At 38.1% G+C, this 22,928-nt stretch overlaps 1 protein-coding gene across 1 annotated transcript in view; it reads right to left on the bottom strand.

The window, feature by feature from the left end:
- LOC139942250 (protein dead ringer homolog) overlaps window positions 1–22,928 on the bottom strand; it is a 44,162-nt gene that overhangs the window by 13,997 nt on the left and 7,237 nt on the right. Inside the window, exon 3 of the mRNA XM_071939041.1 lies at window positions 14,085–14,157. Within this exon, the coding sequence (XP_071795142.1) occupies window positions 14,085–14,157 (73 nt within the window). The remainder of the gene's footprint in view (window positions 1–14,084; window positions 14,158–22,928) is intronic.

Here is a 22,928-nt window from a genome sequence, read left to right as displayed (position 1 = left end):
TTTCGCAAACAATGCAAGCGTTAAGAAGCTGAACACTGGATAGACATCTTTTAGAAAATAGCAATTTATGCGGCGCTTGTCATACGTCATTTCATGCATTATAATACATAAATAAATAGTCTGTACCCTTGAATCAAAACAATTTTGAAATAAAAAATAGATAAAAAGAATTGTTGTTTTTAGTTTGATCATAGGGCGAGCAGGCGTCAACAGATCAAGCGCCGCTCCAAATTGAACATCACAGCCTCGCGTGTTGAACTCGCGAAAAACAAACAGTTTATCTTACGAGGACAGCACAGTGCACTGATCCGATACTCAATCAATACTTTTGTAAAAAAGCAACCAGAGATTAAAATTAGACAACTCGACCGCTTGGTCCGTTACATATTTTCATTTTATCAACAGGAAACCCAGATCTTTCCTCGCCTTTACCAACGCAGAAACAAACCCCATCGAGTCTGGGACCCGATCAGATTGGGCGACAGACTACTGGCACCCGCGAATTAGAGAAAACTCGTTGGGAATTTGCGCGCCAATTAAAAATTGTCAACCTTTTCTGCAAGGGGGGCAGTCACTCCCCTGCTACAGGTGGCCCAAGCCGCCTTTGACTGTCAAAACGGTGATTTTTTCAAGGGGCTCAGAGGAGGGGAAAAAATCGACGATGATGAATTGTGTGGTCAACTATCGCTCCTGTGGGTCCTGCGGGACACCCCTTGGGACGGGGGAAGGGGAGGGGGACTATAGGTCTGTTCATTAGAGACATGGTGCAAAAGTGTAAATTGGTTAATAAAAAGTCTGGGTTTGTAAATGCAGGTTCATTGAACAGATGTAGGTAGGCCTTACTCCTTAAAAGGAGAGGTCTTTTAAATTTAAAGGGGTGAGAGGTATGGAGTAAAGGTTGTATCAAGAAAATCAATTATGTAAATCAAAATTATTAAAACTTTGAAATGTTATTCATGAAAAGTGCAAGAAAAAAGCTTTGCATTTTGTGCTTTTCCGCAGACGAAAACCATTGGCTTTGAAACTCATTTCCTTTAGATTATTTTTGCATACCCACATTGATGTTTTAAAATATTGTAGTAGGCCTAAGAACGATTTCGTGTCAAACAAAATATATCTATCCTCTTTGAAAAAAAACCAGCTTCATATGAGTTCTAAATTACCTCGACAAGGAGTAATAAATAACAATTTTCAGTATCATAAAGTCTTTTTAAATAGGCCTTTCTACTATGAAATTGGCTTCTCATGTCGAACAATAGCTTTTATGAGTTTTGTGAACTTCTGTTTTTGTGATTAACGATTTTAAAAGGGGGGTCGTTGCCGTTTATTTAAACTTAAAGCCACTTCCACAAAGAGGTTGACCGTGTGCTCACTTTAAAAACAGAAACTTTACAAATATAGAAATAAAAACAATATTGAAACTAATGCAGTTTGCTTCTTTTATAGGCAACTTTTTCATTCCTTAAAAAAAAAAAGGTTCAAGAACAGGAATCCCAAAATAAATTTCAATTCAACAGCACGCACTAAATAAAACAGTTTCAAAATTCGTATTTGAAAAATCTACCCGAACAATCTACTCCGCGGTAGTAAAATTAAGCAAGACAGTTCTCTAAGAACAAACTCTACCTGGCAAGTAGATACACACATGGTGTTACCGCAAACCAAATATAAATTGATACCTCACCACATGCAATGCCTCAAATCCTATATATAAAAAAAATCTATGTTCTGAACTTTACCCTAGACAGTTAAAAGTTATTGTGCAATCCTAAACACCTATTTAACCATACCCTTAAAAGGTAATGGCTCCAAACTTTAAAAACAAATTAAGCACTAATGACTCTATGCCTACCTTGTTCCTTTAAAAATACACAAACAACAAAACATTCAGTCACATTTTCCCCCCACCGATCAATTTCTGACGTGTGCGTATTATAAGTCTGGCCTCCGCCGCCACACCCAAACTCTCCATTCCAATCAACAATTAAGGGTGGGAATTAGCCCCCAACGAAAATATCCCCCACGAGACAGACTACTTGGTAAACAAGTATAGGGTTCCCTTCAATACTTGCACATACCTTTTCGAAAAAGAAAAAAAATCTCTCTGTTTTTGCCAAAAACATAATTTGTTCTTACAATCAGAGCGCCCCTCCCTTGCACGGTTTTTTATCGCAGTAATCCCCATTGCCATGAACAGTCTCTATAATGAATGGCAGGTAAGCAATGGGGAAAGCTCTTGGGACTCGGTTTAATCTGATGTGCGACGTTGATAGGGAAATTGTTAAATTACGCGCTAATTTCAACAGTTAACAAACAGGAAGCATGGCCTCAGCGTGGCAGTTGATCGTGCTGAGCTCTCTCGCCTGCTTGATGCTGAGAGTACTACCCTCCGACAACGCGTCGGGATTTATTGGGTATTAAGAAGGGGAGGGAAGGGTGCTATATGCAACAGGTTGCAACCTAGTCACTAAGGCGATAGATCAGAGGATGAGGCCACGAGACCAGGTTGATGGGACACCCTCATCCCCCCCCCCCCCCATCCTACTCCAATCTTTTAAAGAAACACCTGGGTGATTCCCGAACGTGTTATTCGTCTAAATACCGAGCCATAAATCTCGTATCAATCAACCAATTACTGGGTTGTAAGCCACACGAAAATGGCCTTTTCCCGTGAGCACCGTAAAAAAAAAGTGAATTGAGGACACGAAAACAGAAATGTTTGTTATTGCTTTTTAATACTTCTGCGTCTAACCTTGATTGTGAAGTAAAATGTGGGTTTTTGCGCACAGTTTTGAATTGAAACGAACGAGAATCAAAGTTTGAAGACTCAGAATAATAAAACTCAAGACCAGTCGTCTAACTTGGTGTAACTCAATATATGCATATAAAAACAAACATGTAAAATTTTAAACTCAATTGGTCGTCGAAGAAAAACCGCCCTTGTCACACGGAGTTGTGTGCTTTCAGGTGCTTGATTTCGAGACCTCGAGTTCTAAATCTGAGGTCTCGAAATCAAATTTGTGGAAAATAACTTCTTTCTCAAAAACTACGTTACTTCAGAGGGAGCCGTTACTCAGAATGTTTTATTCTATCAGCAGCTCTCCATTGATGGTTCAAATAGGTTGTTATGCTAAAAATTATTTTGAGTAATTATCAATAGTGTCCACTGCCTTTAAATTGGATTTGAAACTGTGCATGGTGGGAGTATACTCATGTGGGGTTTGTGAGGTAGCACCAATTGTGTAAATCTCTTTTGAGTAGCGTCGTCAACCAGCAGTTCTTTTCAGAACCAAGAAGGGTGAACTTTCTACGAGACACCGAGGAAACCGAGGGGCACCAGAGGAACATGGACCATTCCCGCCGTGGCCTCTGTGAAATTCCAGGCCTTGCATACACCAACAAAATCTCAACGAAACCCGCGATGATAAGTTTCTCTTGAGATGGAAAAACATATTGGTAAAAGTCACCGTTTGTACATTTCTTTGAATGATGTCTCAATTTAGTACCGCATTTATGAAGTTAGATGTGAAGCTTTGCAAGGTGTGGATACCTGGCATTACAGATTATGGAGGATTAGAAGGAATGGTGTAATTAATGTGTAAATGTACGGGTGAATTTACTGCGAATCCTCTTGTGGAATGGGTTCGAGGTCAAAGGTACATCTGGCACGATCTGGCAAAGTACTCAACAAGGCAGGAATCATCTTAAGAGCCTCGAAATGTGACTTCAGATTTTCAGGCTGTTCCCTTGTGTCCTTTTGTAAAAAAACAAAAATGCGATCAGGCGCTGATTGAGGGCGCTATGACAAACACAGACTACAAAAAGTACGGTCACGTTGCAAACGGCATATTTATTTATTTTTTTTTTTTACATTGAACCAAATCTCATTGACTCACCAGAAAGAGAAAAGAACGAATGGTATGCTTTCCATGCATAGCGGGCCTAGTCACACACTTAAACCAATATCGTAGTCAATAATGTTCAGAATGTTCACCAAAATTGAGTTGAGCGTGCCAGACTTGCTAGTGCCCAACAGATACAATTTTCCTGATACAACTGTGATCATTGAGGTAGAAATATTTCCATGCTGTGACACAGGAAAATACATTTCCAAAATAATCTCCCTACCCCCTGTCCCCTATCCATCCATGACATTTCCCACGACCCTAATCGTTCTTGGACGTTAGGTCTGTGGAGACCATGTGACATATGACGTCACTCTACAAAAGAGCCACATCAGAGCCCGGAGCACTGCAGTGCTTATTACACCCGAATAGAGTAATATACAATAAATGATGTACTTTTTTTTTGTATAACCCTTAAACCTGTCATTCTCTTTCCACCGTGGATCCAATCAGATTACAAGATCGGGGATGGAACCATTAAGGACTAATCGCTTTAATTGCAAGCAGGTTTTGCAACACTAGGGGTGGGGGGCCCCCACACAATAACATGCGGATTAAGCAACAGGTGCTCAAGGATCATCCTGGGATTATAGATGACGGAACATGTATACTAGTGGCCCTAATAAGTGGTTTATCATGTCTCTAAAACTTGATGAGGTTATTAGTGTACATCATGAAGGAACTGTCTCTCTCTCTCTCTTTGTGATCCTGCAATTTATAAAAGGGTATCCAACAAGAGATGTGTGTAGATCTTATTCTTTGTATAATGATGTGATTAAACATGAACAGGTCGGATTAATTAAAAGGTTTCACACCACTGTTCCGTTGGTCCTTATACAGGCAGTTGAATCCCGTAGCCCTTATATAAATGCGGGTGCGTTCGTTTAGCTTCCCTGGATCGACCCTGGTGTGTGGCGGTTTTTTTCTTCCAGGACGAACGTGGGTAATTATCTGCACACGTTGGTCCTAGGAAAAAAACCGTCACACACCGGGGTCGACCCAGGGAACGCACCTTGCATGAACACCGGAGTGTTCCATGGGTCCTGCAGACATCAGTGTACTGTAGGCCATTATATACACACGTGTTCCGTATAGGTCTGGCAGCCGATTTCACGAAACGCTAAGATTCATCCTATCTCGAGTTAGGACGAGTAACTCATGGGTTCAGTGCGTCTTAAACGTCCATGGATACGGAACTTAACTCCTCCTGAATAATAAGTTTAATCCTAAGTTAGGAAGAGTTTGGTGTAATCGGTTGTGATACCATTAATTATCGATGGTATAAGGCCCACTTTATTCTCACTGTATCCCAACAAAGGCATAAAATATCAAATCTGTGAACATTCGGGCTAAATTGGTCGTCGAAGTTGCAAGAAAATTGAAAGGAAATTCAACCCTTGTTGCACAAATTAGTGCGTTTTACGGATCCCTAAAAAAATATATATATATTAAAGACTCGAGTGATTTCTCCTTCCCAAGATCCCCCTCGAGTCAATAAGTTTGAAACTTCTTCGGTTCCGTTTTCGACTAAAGGTAAAACTAAGTGCAACAATTATACGTGTACAGTACTCATCCATATTGCCCTTGTTGTGGGCACTATGAAAATAGACGTCGTGTTTCTTAATTATCAAAAAAAAAAAATCCTCAAGGTAAGCCTTGGTCCCCCTTAAAAAAAGAAATAATAATCGTAGATGTTTTCCCGGAGTTTTGTCTTCATCTCGTGTAAAGGAGTTGTAAAAGCCCCAGGCTGTGGTTGCAAGTGAATAAAAGCATTGGCATGTCACATCTTGACAAATACGATTGGATCAAGCCGCAAAACCTGCCATCCTCCTTTTATGCAACCCGCACAATGCATCAGGTTAGGTATTGATAATTTGTGTCCGTCTACAAACAAACAAGTATTAACGGAGTGCAGTGGATGTATAAGAATGGAGGGTGATTAATCGAGATGACCACACCAAACCCTCAGTACATAAACCTCTATACAAGTTTTTTTCCTTTAATCTTTGATGGTTCTCTCTAAGGAATGTTGCAATCCAGAGGCAAGATTCTCTTTTATTATAGTGGCCTGCAATACTTGTTGACCTTTTTTTTCCTCCCTCTTCTGTTATTAATCAGCTATTTTGTTTTTTTGTAAACCCCTCCTTGCTTGGTACTTTGTTGTTTCCCCGCCGTGTTATCAGGCTTGAGCCGCTGCGCAATCTTATTAATATGCACTCATGCCCTGAGGGCGACATTTATTCAATGTAACTTGTTCTCCTCATGCCTAAAAAGAAACAAATCCATCCTTCCCCTTCTCCACTAACTTGAATAATAATGAGGTGGCCATTTACAAAAACAGGTAAACACTCTTTCTTGGGGATGTGCCTGGAAGGCTTAAAAAGACACTCTCTCTTCCACTTCTCACCTGATGATATCAAAAGAAACCCATCAGAAAGTGGGCTGAGCATCATCAAAGGAAGCTATCATGTTGAAATTAAGAACATGCGGTGGGTAGGGCCAATGCATTTAATTCTACAAAATGGGTTGTTTGTCTGTGCTTATACGGTCTATCGTGCTACCCGCTCGGGGGACAAAAGGCCACACGAGTGAACCATTCTCGAAGCACGGAAACTATTAGCTAAACAACACTCTTTATACCACTTTATCCCCCCCCCCCTTTCTCCTTATTGGTTTTCAGATTAAACATCGGCACTGGCCAGCACTCCAAGATATAAAAGGGTACTTTTTATTTGCAACATGTTACCACCTCCTACTTATACACCAAAATCTGAAGTGGTAACTCTTGCAACAACTGACAAACACAAATTTTATCCAGTGGCTATATATGCGATCGGCAAGCCCACCCGGAATTTTTTTTTCTTTCTTTCTTTCTTTCTTTTTGACGGGGATTTTAGATGAATAAGCAGGTGGTTGTCAGATTCTGTTCTCATCAACTGTGATAACATCCTCCCCCATTCAAGAGGGTTCTTTCCCCTTTTTTTACGGAATAAAAAAGGCCGACACACTTGCGAGTTCGAGGTGGGATTAACGAGCTAGTGGAAGACGTAAACTTTGTCCCGTGCTGCCCTGAAAGGATGGAGGTGTGATGCAAATTAAACGGGGACGGTATGCTGTTGCATGGGTGGATACAGGTGTGAGTTGTGGACACGTGGACACAATTACAACAGTGGAAAGGAATCTTTAAAAAAATAAAATAAAAAAAAAAGTTCAATCAATGAATGTTTAGGTTGACAATAATAAAGTATTACAAATTTCTGTATCAAGAAGAATGGAGGGCCTACTTGAAAACAAAACTGGTAGTCAACAATGAACTTTCAGTTTACAAAAATTCTGTGAGGCATGTTTGTAAAATATTTCCATCCGTGGGAAAAAAAAAAACTACAAGCATTATTTCATGGACTTATTTTATTGTTAAATCTACGATTATTTTGTCTAAAACATATTTAGACTAAACTGTGTCAAGACACCCAACACCAAAACTGCCAGCCAATAATGATTTTTTTATATGAGCAGAATATTCACGTACTAATTTCATTGTTAACCCCACCCGGAGGAAACGGATTAGCCCCATACTCCCGGCTTCCAACAAAAAAATTAATACTGAATTTCCTTCATACAGATTAAGCAACCTTTTGGATACAATAACGTTTTTACCTCTCGAGAAAGACTCTGCTAGGGTATAAACGTCATGACGCGTCAGGGCATTAACTTTTTTTTTTTTTGCATTTATACCAAAGGTCTTTTTGGTTATAAGTAAGCAGTTTGCAACAGCTTTTTCTAGTTCCGTTGATACAATAGTTATTACATGCGCAATTTTATCACAGTTGTGTGCACTTGGTAGGCCCTAGAGTTACGGGGGAAAAATGTAGTTTGCGAAGAATATTGTTTTTGTTTAGGGCCTAATTGTTGTTTTCCTGTGACTCAGTTTGTCTCTTTGTTTCAGAACTCTATACACTTACAAATAAATAATCATTTTAAAATTCCAAAAATGTTAAAAATATTGCAGATCACAAAGAAATACACTCCATCCAGCTTTAGGCATGAAGTCTATTATCAGACTCAAATACTTGAGTAAGAAATCACCCCTTTCTCAAAAACTATGTTGCTTCAGAGGGGGGGGGGGTTCTCACAAAGTTTTCAACAGCTCTCAACTGCTCGTTTCCAAAGTAATTTTGTGTGCTAGCAATTATTTTGAGTAACTACTACCATTAGTGTCCAGTGCATTGAAGCACAAAATTGTTCTATAATAATTTGATCTATAATATACAGGTCAGGTAAATGCCTTTAAAGGCAGTGGACACTAATGGTAATTACTCAAAATATTATCATATATATTGATTACGCGTAATGGGGAGAGGTTGATGGTAAACAAACAAAAAAGTGAGAAACGGCTCCCTCTGAATTATTTTTCAAACATCTGAAAGCGCACAACTATGTGTGACCATGGTGCGACAAGGGTGTTTTTTCTTTAATATTATATGGGCAAAATTGTTCACAGGTGTGTTATTTTATGCATATGTTGAGATACACCAACTGTGAAGACTAGTCTTTGACAATTACCAATAGTGTCCAGTGTCTTTAAGCAACACAATTCTCTAATTTCTAGTAAATATTTTCTGTGCGCCTCAAAGTCACATTTGAAAGCCCTAACTCATCTCTATTAATTTTTCATTTGATCTACAATATACAGGTCAGGTAAGTACTTTTAAAGTGTGCATCTCTCTTAATAAGCACATCAAGCAATTTACTTCCACTCCCTTGAACTGACCTTCGAAATGTCTTCGTTTCCAAGTCACTGCACCGTGTGGACTAAAATGTGTAAATTGTACTCTTGATAGTATATGGTATGATAAACAACAGCTCGAAGGTATGAATCTATCGTTCACTTTTCAATTATAGATCACCGTTAATGAGTCTTGCTTCTCTTATTATTGATGGCGTTATAACTCTTTCATGTGTTGTCATTACACATTTTTATTACACGAAGAGCATCCGTCTGTGTTTTTGTTTTCTTCTTCTTCTTCTTCTTCTTCATCTGTCCTTTCTTTTCGGTCACATTATATTTTCCCCTTTCATCACGAGACCGCACGTTAATTAAGGGCACGACATGGCATGCGGATCAATACAAAGCTAATTGGATAACACCACATTCTATCGAAACAATTGAAATGATGTTCTAGTCATTAAGGATTACTATGTTTTGGCATCGTGCCAGTTTTGACATCAATTTTGCTCCTGTATTTTTTCATTTATTTTTTCGGGGGGGGGGGGGCGTCTATAAATTGTTAGTTCAATGATTTTACAACAACTTTTATTTTATAAGACGACATCATACAGAAGACATACATTATTTACACGATTTCCGTGCAAGACCTCAAGTTGCTCTTTTCTATCCTCAGGTGTATACTTTGTGTACATTCGTTTTTAGCAGGTGTGTGCCACATCAATTGAATATTAGTCAACTATAATCACAAATCATTTCCCATTGCAGCAACAAAACATCTATCACTTGAATTATAGAAGAAGAAAAAAACTACAGATAAACATCACTTTGAATAAACAAAAAATAACAATGCGTGTGTAGTGTCTGGGTAGTGTTGTTAATCTAATTAACACTAATTAAGACCTGCACAATCCCAACACCGAGCCTTGAACACCATAATCCATTCATACCGTCTCAGTGGGGCAGTTGGGTGGATAGTCATGCCTGCCCAGGCCAGACACAAATCAAAACAGAAGACGGTGGCCTCAAGCGAAAAAAAAAAAGACTTTCCATTGCTAGCAAAAGAGACACACATGTCAGCGAGGATTAATTCATAAAAATCAATCATTCTGCAAAGCGGTAATTATTGTTGTGTTTTATGGGCTTGGGTCTCCATTATGTTATTTTATTGTTGAGTGGGGAATGAATTTTTAATGGCTTGCCTCTATAGGTCCACATCTGCTCAACCATTGTAGTTTGCAACAATGACCAGGGAATAAATTACCTTTTGATGTACTTCAAAGACCGGTATTAAACAAATAACATGATTATTTCAACAAATAATTATCATCTTGTTTTTATGATGCTCGGTTTTTCTTTGATGCTCGTTTTTTTTTTTTTTCTCGTTTTTTTTTTCTACTTTATTTACGTCATTTTAATTCCCTGTAATTATCGTCAGCGACGGGTTTTTATTTTGTTTTGTTTTTTATTAATGTTTGCCCTGGACATATTAATGGACCGATGATTAAGTTTACCTCTGTTTTATTGAGAGTCGGACAAGCACGGTTTTAGAATTAGAACTTAATTTATTGTTTGAGTTGAAAAGCCCATCCATTATTTTTGGCGTTATTGGTTTTATTATGCTTTGGTAAATTTTAGCGGGGTGAGCGGGGAAAATTTGAAGGACTAGAAGGAGTTTTGAACCCTTGACCTCTGAATAAACGTGCCGGTACTCTACCAACTGAGCTGCCTAGCCCTATTGTTGGCGGTCTTCCTAATTGTCAGTAGAGTTGTTCGGGGCCAGTCGTCGGTTTTTCGATTAACCCCGTCCTAGTCATTTTTTTTTTTTTTTGCTCACCCAAAAGTTTAAATCAATTATATCCAGTCACTTTTCTGAAGGATTGGTTATTACTCAGAATAATTGTTAGCATAAAAACCTACTTGGTTCGAGCAATGGGGTGCTTTTAAAAGTATGTAATAATGTATGAGAAACCGCTCCTCCTAAGTAGAGTAGTTTTAGTAAAAGAGATAATGCCTCACTCAACAATAATTTTAAGATCTTCAGGCCGAAAGCCTTTCATTACTAGGCATCTGCAAGCACACCAACTTGTGAAACAAGTTTTTTTTTCTTTTAATTTTTATCTTGCAACTTTGATGACCAATTTCGTCAACATATTCACAGATTTGTTACTTGATGCATATGTTGGGATACAAAAAGTGAGTCTTTGACAATTATTACCACAGGTCTCCAGTCCCTTTAATGTGGGATTAGAAAATAACACTGTAATTTTTTATAGAAAGATGAGTGCATAAATAAAACCTGAATTTGACCTTGGCGGCACTGTTTCATCTTTTTTCTTCGTGAATTTTTTTACGGTAAATTAAAAAAAGGTAATGTGTTGAAGTAGAACGTAAGAGAATACTTATCCAAGATAATATTATTAATCCCAGAGATTGCATCATGACAGCTAAGTAAATTTAATATTGGACATAAGACATTCACTTATAGATGTGTACAGTGAATGTAAACCCTGTATAGGCCGACATCGATATTGGATATTGGACATTTACGTAGGTTTGTACAGTGAATGTCTACCTAGTACATCGATATTGGACATTGGACATTCCCTTAGGTTTGCACAGTGAATGTCTACCGTGTACATCGATATTGGACATTGGACATTCCCATGGTTTGTACAGTAAATGTCTAAATCTTGTACATTGATATTGGACATTGAACATTCACGTAGTTTTGTAATTTTATACGAACCGTCACCTATACGTGAATGTCCAATGTCAAAAAATTAATATCGAAACACTGAAGTAGACATTCACTGTACAAACCCATGTGAATGTCCAATGTCCAATATCAAACTAACTTCGACATCAATAACGGACATTGGAAATTCACGTACTATAGATTTGTACTTAAGTACAAACCTTAGTGAATGTCCAATGTCGAATATCAAAAAACCAAAGTAGTCATTCACTGTACAAACCATGTTAATGTGCCATGTCAATATCAAACTATTGACTTTACTGTCATACATTGGTCAGACAAACCATTTGGAGTGTACTTTTTTCCCAGCCATTAGGGGTCGGCCTACATTCACATGGTCCACGGGAACACATTATTTAGGGCACCAATGATATGACAATCCACTCATGGTAACAATGTCAGCATTTTCAAAGTTGTTTGTTAAATAAAAGCATTTTCTATTCTTCAAAAAGAAAAAACATTTGGTGTGCATCTTGACATTGGCGAAAGCGCACTCTTTAACCTAGGTGAGAGTTAAATGAAGCTTACACAACTCTTGATAATAATGACTTGTAATATATTGGAGTAGGACCATATTTTATTTAACATTCGTTGTTTATCGTCGGCATCAATAATTTGCAGGTTGAGTGTTTATATACAGGGTTGTAATTTCACTCTTGAGTCGGCAAGGCCGTTTTTAATTTGCAAAAGGCACTTCCATTGGAAATTCTTACGAGAAGTGTATGGGATACATTTTGATCGGTCACCAGTATCAAGAACAGTGCAACGGAGAACATGGCCTTGTGGCTTCAATGTATATCCAGGGCCCAATTTCATAAAGCTGCCAAGCACAACAATTTGCTAAGCATAACATTTCTTCCTTGATAAAAACAGGATAACCAACCAAATTTCCACATGATTTTCATGATGAGCAAACATCAGCTAATCACCAGTAACAAGTAATATGCAACAAATGGAAAAAAAAATGGTCACTCTTAGCATGGAGGTAGAATTAGCAGCTCTATCAAATTGGGCCCATCCAGATATTCATCAGGTACCTATTTTGGGCGATGGAGCTGCATACTCCAAATGAGTTGAGTCGATTTCAGGTACGACCCTATGCTGCAAACTCAAAAAAAAAGAGTTGAGTTGAGAGAGAGGGTTTCAGGAATGTTTGAGGCTCAATAAACAAAAGGTGTGAGACACTTTGACACAATTTTTAAAAGCCTCAAAAATAAAGCTCATAAGAAGTGTTGTTACTGTATATGCATTATTGTTATTGACATATAGCTTTTTGTATAGCAAGGCAAATCAGGGGAAACATTTGAATACAATTTGGCACACAGCCAGAGTATGTTATGAGACTATATCTGGCTACAGGTTTTGTCCTTTATACAAAAAAACTCATTAGAAGAATGACAAGCAAGTTTCAAAACTTGTCATAATGGCTGCCATTTCTTGTTATTCTGACCCATATTTTGATCAAAGGGCAAATCCTATTTATAGCCCAATCTCGTTATCATTGAATCTGTCTGACTGTTGTGCACGTGTCAAATTTCGCTTTAGTATCATCAAAAGCACAATCACACAGGTCTGTATATGCTTCGATTTGAAAAGGACAAGGGCACCAAGGCATGTGCTCATTGGATCCACACCCTAGGAGGAAATTGTAAATATATGTTTCCAGGGCACAAAAGCAGTGACTGGAGGGCATGGATATTACTGCTCAAAAAAATTATTCAGAAAACTTTATTAACGAATGACAAAGATTTGCTGCACTTTAATCCACGAAGACTTTTTTTTGCGTTACCGGGCACTTTCTTTTGTTAAATGATAATTACGAATTAAAATATTCAAAGGGGTAAACATCAATTAACTACTCCATTTTCTGCCTGCCACCAGTTCTGCTCCTAATTATGGTGTCATAAATAATTATTAATTTTGTATTATTGTTTTCTTGTTTTACTTTTATCCTTTCACTCATAAATAAATACGGTCCCATTAAATATTTATAATGGTTTGTTGGGAAAATAATACAAAATAAAACAATTTCCATTGTTGGATGGTTTGGGACTCAATCTTGAAAACAAAAAATTACGATCGCGACATAGGTTTATCTTGATTGTGAGGTGTAATAAAAAAATAACAACTCATTCGTGTAAAATCTAATTTTGTCCTTATGTATTCTTAAGTTCCCTTAAAAAAAACTGAAATGCTAAATTGTCATTAATCAGCAATTCGTATTCCTGCGAGATAGCATTTCACGATACCCTGTATTTTTCTTCAGGTTTTTCAGACATCGTTTGAAAAACTATTTTATGTGCTATCAAAGTGTTCCTGTGTGTGTAGCATGCACTGCAGTTGGTGTTGCCTCACAGTAGCCTGTAAGGGTTGCCTCGTGGGGCTGTGTTTTGTTACTTTTTTTGTAAAAAACAATTCAGAAACATTATATGAAATAACAGCAGTCTGGTCAGGGGTGGGTGGATTTCACAAAGAGTTAAGACTAGTCTTATATTGAGTTATCTTATATTGAGTTATATAAGACTAGTCTTAACTCTTTGTGAATACTCGTCCTGACTAAAAGAGTAGCCATACGATTTGTATATCTCTTATGACTATAGTCTTAAATTAGGACTAGTCCTAACTCTTTTTTGAAATCGTCTCAATGTCATTTTTGCCTTTCGAAACAAGGGAGAAAAAAAAAAAAAAAACTTACCACGTTTCTGCATAAAAGAAAACAGCTCATCCAGAAAGTCTTTCCTCTTGGGATCTTCGGATAGCTCGTACAACTGGAAGAAACAAAAATACCACACGTTAATGTTAACTAATGTATCAATGTCAGAACTGGAATTACACGGATGCCACGGATGACATGCCCTTCTTCTTGGCCTTGGTGCCCCTTCAAAAGTTTCACAAAGAATTTAAAGGCAGTGGACACTATTGGTAAACACTCAAAATAATTATTATCATAAAACCTTTCTTGATTACGATTAATGGGGAGAGGTTGATGGTATAAAACATTGTTAGAAATGGCTCCCTCTGAAGTGACATAGTTTTCGAGAAAGAAGTAATTTTCAACTAATTTGATTTCGAGACCTCAAATTTAGAACTTGAGGTCTCGAAATCAACCATCTAAACGCACACAACTTTGTGAGACAAGGGTGTTTTTTCTTCCATTATTATCTCGCAAGTTCGATGACCGATTGAGCTCAAATCTTCACAGGTTTGTTATTTTATGTGTATGTTGAGATACACCAACTGTGAAGGCTAGTCTTTGACAATTACCAATAGTGTCCACTGCCTTTTAGATTGTCCAATTAAAGTGCCATTTACAAGATAAAAACTGCCTATATATCCTCTAAGGTAATATTTGAGAGGGTTATGTATGCAAATTTGTTTATAAAGCATCAGACATGGAAAGTTCATTGACACTGCATAACGTGAGTGTATCAGTTGCTAGTAACTCAAAAATCATAATTTGCTCAATAATTAGAATCCAGTTTTCACAAAACAAGTTCAGTCGAGTATTTTGCTATGGAATAAATTGCTAGCTGAAATCGTTCAACGAATTCCTGGTTACCGTTAATAAACAATGAACATTGCAATATCTCATTATCACCACGCATTACTAGGAATCGCGAAGTGTCACAAGCACAACGTCCGTCTTGTAATTGTTAATGAGAGCAGTGGCTGTGCGTCCATTCAACTCGAGTGATGCCGTCCAATGTGGTGATATTATTACATTTGATCAAAATTTAATTTGTCACAAACAGGCAGAGCTAATTAGCTCCATTTGAGAGTTGTGATCGTGTTAATTAATAGCGAGTCAGGGACAATTAATAGCGCCAGGGCATTCACCTCAGAATCAGGTTTTTTGTTGAGTATTGAGATTTCGTTTATAAGCCGCGAAGCCATGTGTACAACACTGCAATGGTCATTCTTAAAAGGCACACGGCACCTATTTGGTAATTACTCAGAGTAATAGTTAGCATAATTACTTGAACGAGCAATGGAAAGCTTTTGATAGCATAAAACAATGTATGTGTTTTAGAAAGAGGTATAAATTTCAGGCATTATTATTGTTAGACATCTAAGTTAAAGCACACATTGCAACAAGTGTGTTTTTTCTTTCCATTATTCTCTACCAACTTCGATGACAAAATTGAGTCAACATTTTCACAGACTTGTTTTTGTATGCATATGTTGGGATACACCAAGTGAGAGGCCTGGCCTTTGACAGTATTACCAAGGTATCCGGTGCCCTTATGACAAGTTTATGTTATATGTCAGTGGCTTAAACTTCGATCATAAAAAACACACCCTCCACCTTTTTGTGTCCCGTTTTGAACAATAAATTCAAAACCAATGATTCAAAACATAATTCTACATTTATTTAGCAAACATGGACACTATATTTATCAAGCATGGATGAGAACAAGATCAGTGAAGACTTACTCAGTATTTCTCTGTTGATTAAAAAAATGTTTTGGTCACATAAAATACACCCAAAGGAATATTAGCATGCAGCTGAAGTGTCTAGCTTCACTCTGTATTTTATACACAGACTGTTTTTACTTCAGATTCCCGGGAAGTCGGTATCAAATCATGTTTCTCTGTGACGTTCCCATAGCAACGCTCAAAATGGTGGCATAAACAGTCTGTGGTATGAAACTTGTCATGTTGTTGCCATCTTGTCAGCTTGTCACATTATTGTCGTTAAAGCGCTCACAAAATGTTACAGCATTCAAAGCTGGCCTTGGAATAATCAGCAAGTCTGACATGGTCTGACCTTCGTGTTCCAGATGTGAACCCATACAAATTCTTTGGAGGGGGCGGAGATAGAAATATGCTGGCTTGATTGGGGAGGGGTGGATAGATTATTTTATAATAGAGAACGTTTTTTCTCTACGACTATACCAAATATAAATATATCTCACGACCACCCCCCCCCATCAACAATCCCCGCCCATCTAGACCACCGCATCACTCATCTAAATATCTGTGTCCAATTTCATACAGCATTAAGGCCTTAGGGTTTTCTGTGCCTCTTTTGGAAACCTTTTTTTGATTTGTGCACATTTTGACAGTGGACCCATCGTGTTTGATACTAGAGCAAATTTTGCCACCACTGTCAAAATATTCCAGTCAAAACATTTCATGTGTTACCTTTAAATCCCAGTTGTGGTTTCCGTTTTGTATTCCTTCTGATGTATAATATTATGCTATTTTTTTATCAATTTTTCAATTATTCCAAGCCTCCAATCAATTTTTAATCGGTGCACCTGTAAGTGTGACGCTATTCACACCGTGGGCATTGCTGTATGATCAATTATGAAAAACGGTTTGTAGTCAGCTTTGGTAAATAATAGTTACAATAGCTCACGTACGTGCGTGTGTGTGTGTGTGTGTTGGGGGGGGGGGGGGGGTCTTCGGCCACTTGCCTCGTGAATAAATTATATAATATTTAATCAACACTTGTTTATGGCCCTACGGAACCAAACGCTAGAACGAAAATCTGTTGTTTTCACACCATTACTTCTTGTGGGTTTAGGAGTCCTTTTTATCTATTTGTTTATAATAGATCTTATTCCAAAAGAGAACTGTAGCTCCATGTAAACGTGAAGTGCAGAAAGTTCAATCCTTCAGAACCCCCGTGCGTGACACCTTACCCCCCCCCCCCCCCCTCTAGAGCTACAAGCCACCCCAAGTAGAAACGAACAAGCCTCATCAGAGATCTCCACACAGTACTGCACACACTTCGATCCTTCAAAACCCTCCGCATAACCACGAGGGGGCTACGAGCTAACCCAAGTACCAGCGAGCAAGCCTAATCCAAGATCTCTAACAGTACCCAACAAAAATGTCTGTAACACCTTACGAAATGGTGCACATCAACATACCACTACATGTTATTCACTCCCCTATATTTCAATTCGAATTCGTCGGCACAATCAATCAAGTTAAGGGTACACCTCGTGCACCAAAACCTGATGCTGTTCCACAGGGCAAACCCCCAGAGAGGGAAATCACCCCCCCCCCCCTCCCGAACCGCCAACGGTACAGTCAATCAAGAAATAAATATAACTTTATAAGGGGCAAAACAAACTTGTGGAAACTGTAAACCTTTTTTTACTTTTTTTTTTTTTTTTTTTTTTTTTTAAGAAGTCTCGCCAGTGTTTTTGCACAACTTTACAAGCAATTTCCGTCGGTTTTCTCTTTCAATCATCCGAGTATTTTTATTTTCTTAAAGGTGTGGCACACATCAATTTATGCCCTAGCTCTACCCAAATGAATTGATTGGGTCTGGAGGCTCTGAACACCGTTGGTAATTGTCAAAGACCAGTATTCTCATTTGCTACATTTTAGCAAGGGACCCTTGCTAAATTACTCTCGTGTGAAAGGGGCTATAATACACATGTTTTACTTCTTCAAATTCTAAACGAAACTCCAACAAAAGTTTCCTATAAACTCCCGTGCCCTAGTTGAATCTTCTCTTAAGTCTTCTTCCCTAAAGTTTTGAGGGCCCCCTACAACCCACAAATCGCTAAGGGGAAGTCAAGAATCATCTCAAACTTTCATATTAGTTTGGGAATTTTTTTTTGTCCTTTGATCAATAATTTCCTCTGGGATTACCAAAAGCCTATCACGGCCTTATTAATATTACCTCCCAAACCCTCCCTTAAGCCGAGCCCATCATAAGAGAAAACCCCAAACAGCCAACATCAAAACAAATTACGTCTTTCTCTCACGGAGGAAATCAAAAATTCAGGATCGTTTAATAACAAAGGATGTCCAGAATTTATCGGGCGCCATATTTTTTGATAATCATACTTTAGTTGGGGGACGGAACAACTCATTTAGCCTTGGGGGTAATTAAGACTGGAGGAGGGGAAACCGCCTGACAGGAAACGAGAGGCAAGAAAACAAAAGGTGTTTCTCGCAGATAAAATCAGGATCGAGTCTTACTGAGGAAACACACGTCTTATGGGTTAAAAGGGGCAAGGGAGTTTAAGACTTCTTAGATAATTGTTCTTCTTTATTTGTACGCCTTGACAGTGGATTAAATGGGGGGACCGACCTTTTAATGCAGGGAATGATTCAAATAACTTGTTTGTCTCTGTCTGCCTCTTTTGTTTTTGCAGATACTTTGCAACCTAAATACAAACATTTTAAGGAACCCCTTCATTATATGAACAGGGAACTAAAACAATATTCAAGGAAAACAAATAATATATTTGTTCAAGAAAACATGTGATCCGCAATGCACACCTGCATTACCGGAAGTAAGATTCCACGGAATCTATCAAACTCATTTGCTTATACTATGTCAATTTCACTTAGAATTGCATGACGTTTGCACGAGTTCCCTTAAAAATAAATAATGAATAATTAACAACAAAAATAATAATTTTAAAAAATATTTGTTTCTATGCATATATACACGTTTGTCTTATAAGATTTCGTGATTTACTATATAAAAAAATTATTTGTCATTGTCAATTTGTTTTTTAACTTGATAAAAATAATTAAACAAATTGAAATACAAGCACAACTAACAGTTTTCTTATAAAGAAGAAAAAAACGTTTTTTTAGTGAAAAAAGGGTCCGCTTTCCAACCGATCCATTTAAGTAACATTTCTCCCACCGTGGGAAGTTTTTGAGAGTTCGGTGTAAATCATTATTTATTCAATCAAATCATTATTTATTCAATCATCTATCATTATTTATTAAAGTTGATCAATCAATTGCAGAGCAATATACCGTCACTTCAAAGACTCCACGGTGAGGGGAAAAAATGAGCTTTCCAATTCAGTTAGCATTTAATCATGTAATTCTTAATGGAACAATTTTAATGAAATTAATTTGGTTGCGCCATTGCTGAAATACGTGGTGACTACTATAGATCACTGAGCTTTTTTGTTTTTTTAATATAGATAGTGAAACAAGAGTAGCAAGCACTGCTTCAATAGCTTGGCATAAAAACTTCGAAAGGGCACTCTACTGTTCTGCTCAGTGTACGTGTGGTTTCAACATGGCATACGTGTAGGAGTGGGGGGAGACAAGCAATTGGTGAACACAATCATAAGCAATGTGTACATTACTTGGTATGCTTTTTAGTTTGGCCCTGCAGTTTTAAAAATGAAGAGGTTTTCCTTTCTTGATTATAACATTAATGTGAAACCATACAGCGAAACTGAGCCGTTACACAGCCCAGACCCACGCCACAGAACCTGGGGTCGATTTTACAAAGAGTTAGGACTAGTCCGTAGCTTAGGACTAGTCCTAAGAGATATCAAAAATGTACAGCTAGTCCTAAGTTAGGACTAGTAACTCGAGATAAGACTAGTCCTAACTCTTTGTGAACTCCACCACAGGCTATCGCCGGGACGTACACAAAATTACATTCAATACCCGACCATACAAACAGACTTTCCGTTAATCCCTTATACGGATTAATGGCACAACCAATACGACATATCATTATTTATTCAATCAATCATAGAGGCGAAAGAATCATCACCCATCTTTCAAACCTCCATCGTCCCAAAACCACTCCAACAATTAAACTAACGTCGCTCCCCGATCGACCCCTTTCTTAAATAAGATAACAATTGGAGTACATGTACCTGCCAGAATGTTACATGCTCAGGAGCAGATGGGCGATTGCTTCGTCATAAAGGACACCATTGAATTAAGACGATACAACCGATGTAATCCCTATTGATCCCAATGCCTCTACAGTTTCTCTTTTTAGCACCCCCCTGTTGGTAATTTTTTGATAGAAGGGGGATCAAGGCTTAGGAGACAATGTCCTTATTGTGATGCTACATGTTCGGGGACAATAGGGGACTTAATCATTAATGTCGGAGGACAAAGCTGAACACTGTCTGGGTAGGCAGCCTTTTCAGGAGGTTTTTTTTTCACCTTCGTTTTTTTTTAGGCTTAATGGAACCCAATGATCAACACAGGGATTTTTTTCTTTTCCCTTTTTATTTTACCTTTCGTGGCTGGCGCTTAGGTAGCTTTTAATATTACACTTGTTTTGGATTATTTGACAGGAAATTAAAACTCATGCAATTTAAGAAGCACGTTGAAAGATTTTTTCGTGTGGGTGTATTTTTTTTTTATTTTTTTTTTTATATTGTAGTTGAAACCTTTTTATTAAGATGATACTCTACACTTGTTTTGGATTTGACAGGAAATTAAAAACTATGCAATTAAAAAATATGCAATATTTGAGAAGATTTTGTGTGTGGGTGGATTTTCTGTTGTTTTGGGGTGTTTTTTTAAATAAAATTGTTCTAAGTTAAACGTTTCTTGAATGAGTGGCACAATGGTAATTAGCAAAAACTGAAAAGAAGTGTAGTGGTCTAAAACAAAAAAGAGCCAATTTGATAGGTTTTCATATGGCTGGGATTCTTTAAATATTGTTGTTTATAGTTGGTACATAAAACGTTGGCTACTATGGGAGTTTATTATACACATATTGACTGGCATAATTCGGTAACTAGTATACGTCTATTCCCACGAGGGACTTTGAGTGACCAGAAGAGCGACCTATTTAACGGAATATGTTGGAATCCTGTCCATTGGGGTGCAGGGAAAAGACGCACTTACTACGAAACCTCACATTATTAAGGCGATCATCAGAGCGCATATTGGGAGGGGTGTGTTGTTTCTGATGGTGGCGGAGGGGTGAACGGGCAAATCGGAGGGAGGGAGGGTGTGGTCATCACAAGTTAATAACGGAATATGTTGGAATCCTGTCCATTGGGGTGCAGGGAGAAGAACCACTCATTACGAAACATCTCATTACATGATCACCATTATGGGAGGGGTGTGTTGTTACTGAACGGGTAAGTCGTAGGGAGGGATTCAGGGAGGGTGTTACTACCGAAGGACACGTACACCATTCAAGCACCCATTCAACCACCCTGAATCAAGCGAGCACCGGTGTATAACTTTAATCAGCGGCTGGCTGACTATTCTGCGGTCCGCTGCAGTTAATCTATTCCCATATTGACAAAGAAAGTTTTTTTCTCCAGTATGTCAGAGCTAAACAAATGACACTAGCTTCTGAAACACCTGACTAAGCAAACATGACAACAGTTTATTCTATGCGTAACAGCAAACAGTAGCCACCTCTTCAGTTACAGTCAATGTTTACGGAGCTGAACTTTTTGAATATTATTATTCTCTCTCATTTTTTAAGTGAGGGCATGACATTTTAAGCCATATAAACCACAAGGGAAACTGACTACTTTTTCAATAGGTAATTTTTGATAGTGTGAGTATAAAGACAATCTATAGAAGTAAACTTAATGGGAACCATGGAACTTTTTATGAGAAGTACTTCGCCCCCAAAAGTTGTACACAGGGTTTTGTCTCCAAGTTTTTCGTGTGAAATGTTCGTTTTAAAACAATCTCGTGTAAACTGTCAATAAAGCTGCAGTCAGTCGAGCATTCTGAGTGCACTAGGGAGCAACACATGGAAATAAATACCAACGTACAATGGTTTAGTGTTTACCAGAGTTCTGGTCACATGCGTCTTTAGAAACAGTTGGCAGGACTCGCTTTAGATCGATTTGGTGGGCGAAACCCTCACACAGTTTACGCCATATAACATAGCACTCCTTACCCGGTCTTGATGTCCTTAAGCATGTGCTAATGATTGCTTCGTCCTGCGGATGGGACGCAAAGCCATTGGTCCCGTGTGTTGTGTAACACGTAAGAGATCCCAGAGCACTTCTCGTAACAGAGAAGGGGTTTGCCCCAGTTTGTTCCGGCTGGCTTGGCCGCACTGCCTCACATCACTTTTTATAAATGTTAAGGTATTGTCGTTGTCTTTTATTATACACTTATTATTAGCGCGGAATTCTGCCGTAGGCGTATTACCGAATTGAATCACAATTCAATGCATGTGTTTTTAGTCCATTAACGCATAACCATACAACAAGGTCATCAGCGATTCTAAACAGCAGAGCACTGACAACCTTAAAGGCAGTGGACACTATTGGTAAATACTCAAAATAATTATTAGCATAAAACCTTACTTGGTAACGAGTAATGGGGAGAGGTTGACAATATAAAACATTGTGAGAAACGGCTCCCTCTGAAGTGCCATAGTTTTCGAGAAAGATTGATTTTTCTACGAATTTGATTTCGAGACCTCAGATTTAGAACTTGAGGTCTCGAAATCAACCATCTAAACACACACAAAATCGTGTGACAATGGTGTTTTTTCTTTCATTATCTCGCAACTTCGATGACCGATTGAGCTCAAATTTTCACAGGTTTGTTATATTATGCATATGTTGAGATACACCAACTGTGAAGGCTAGTCTACGACAATTACCAATAGTGTCCACAGCCTTTAACGATAGCTCGATTGACTCATGGGAACATTTTGCAGTTGGTTCACCGATCCGTTGAAAACGCTGTTTGGGTTAGTGTACGGTGGCACAACTTAGCAAAGAATTATTTTGTGTGTATTATGTACAATGTACAGCACATGACATACTGCAGGCTCGTATGGTTTATCTACCATTCAAAACACTAC

The sequence above is a fragment of the Asterias amurensis genome, chromosome 9, assembly GCF_032118995.1.
Source record: "Asterias amurensis chromosome 9, ASM3211899v1".
Lineage (NCBI taxonomy): Eukaryota > Metazoa > Echinodermata > Asteroidea > Forcipulatida > Asteriidae > Asterias > Asterias amurensis.
This window is presented reverse-complemented; position numbering and strand designations above follow the sequence as displayed.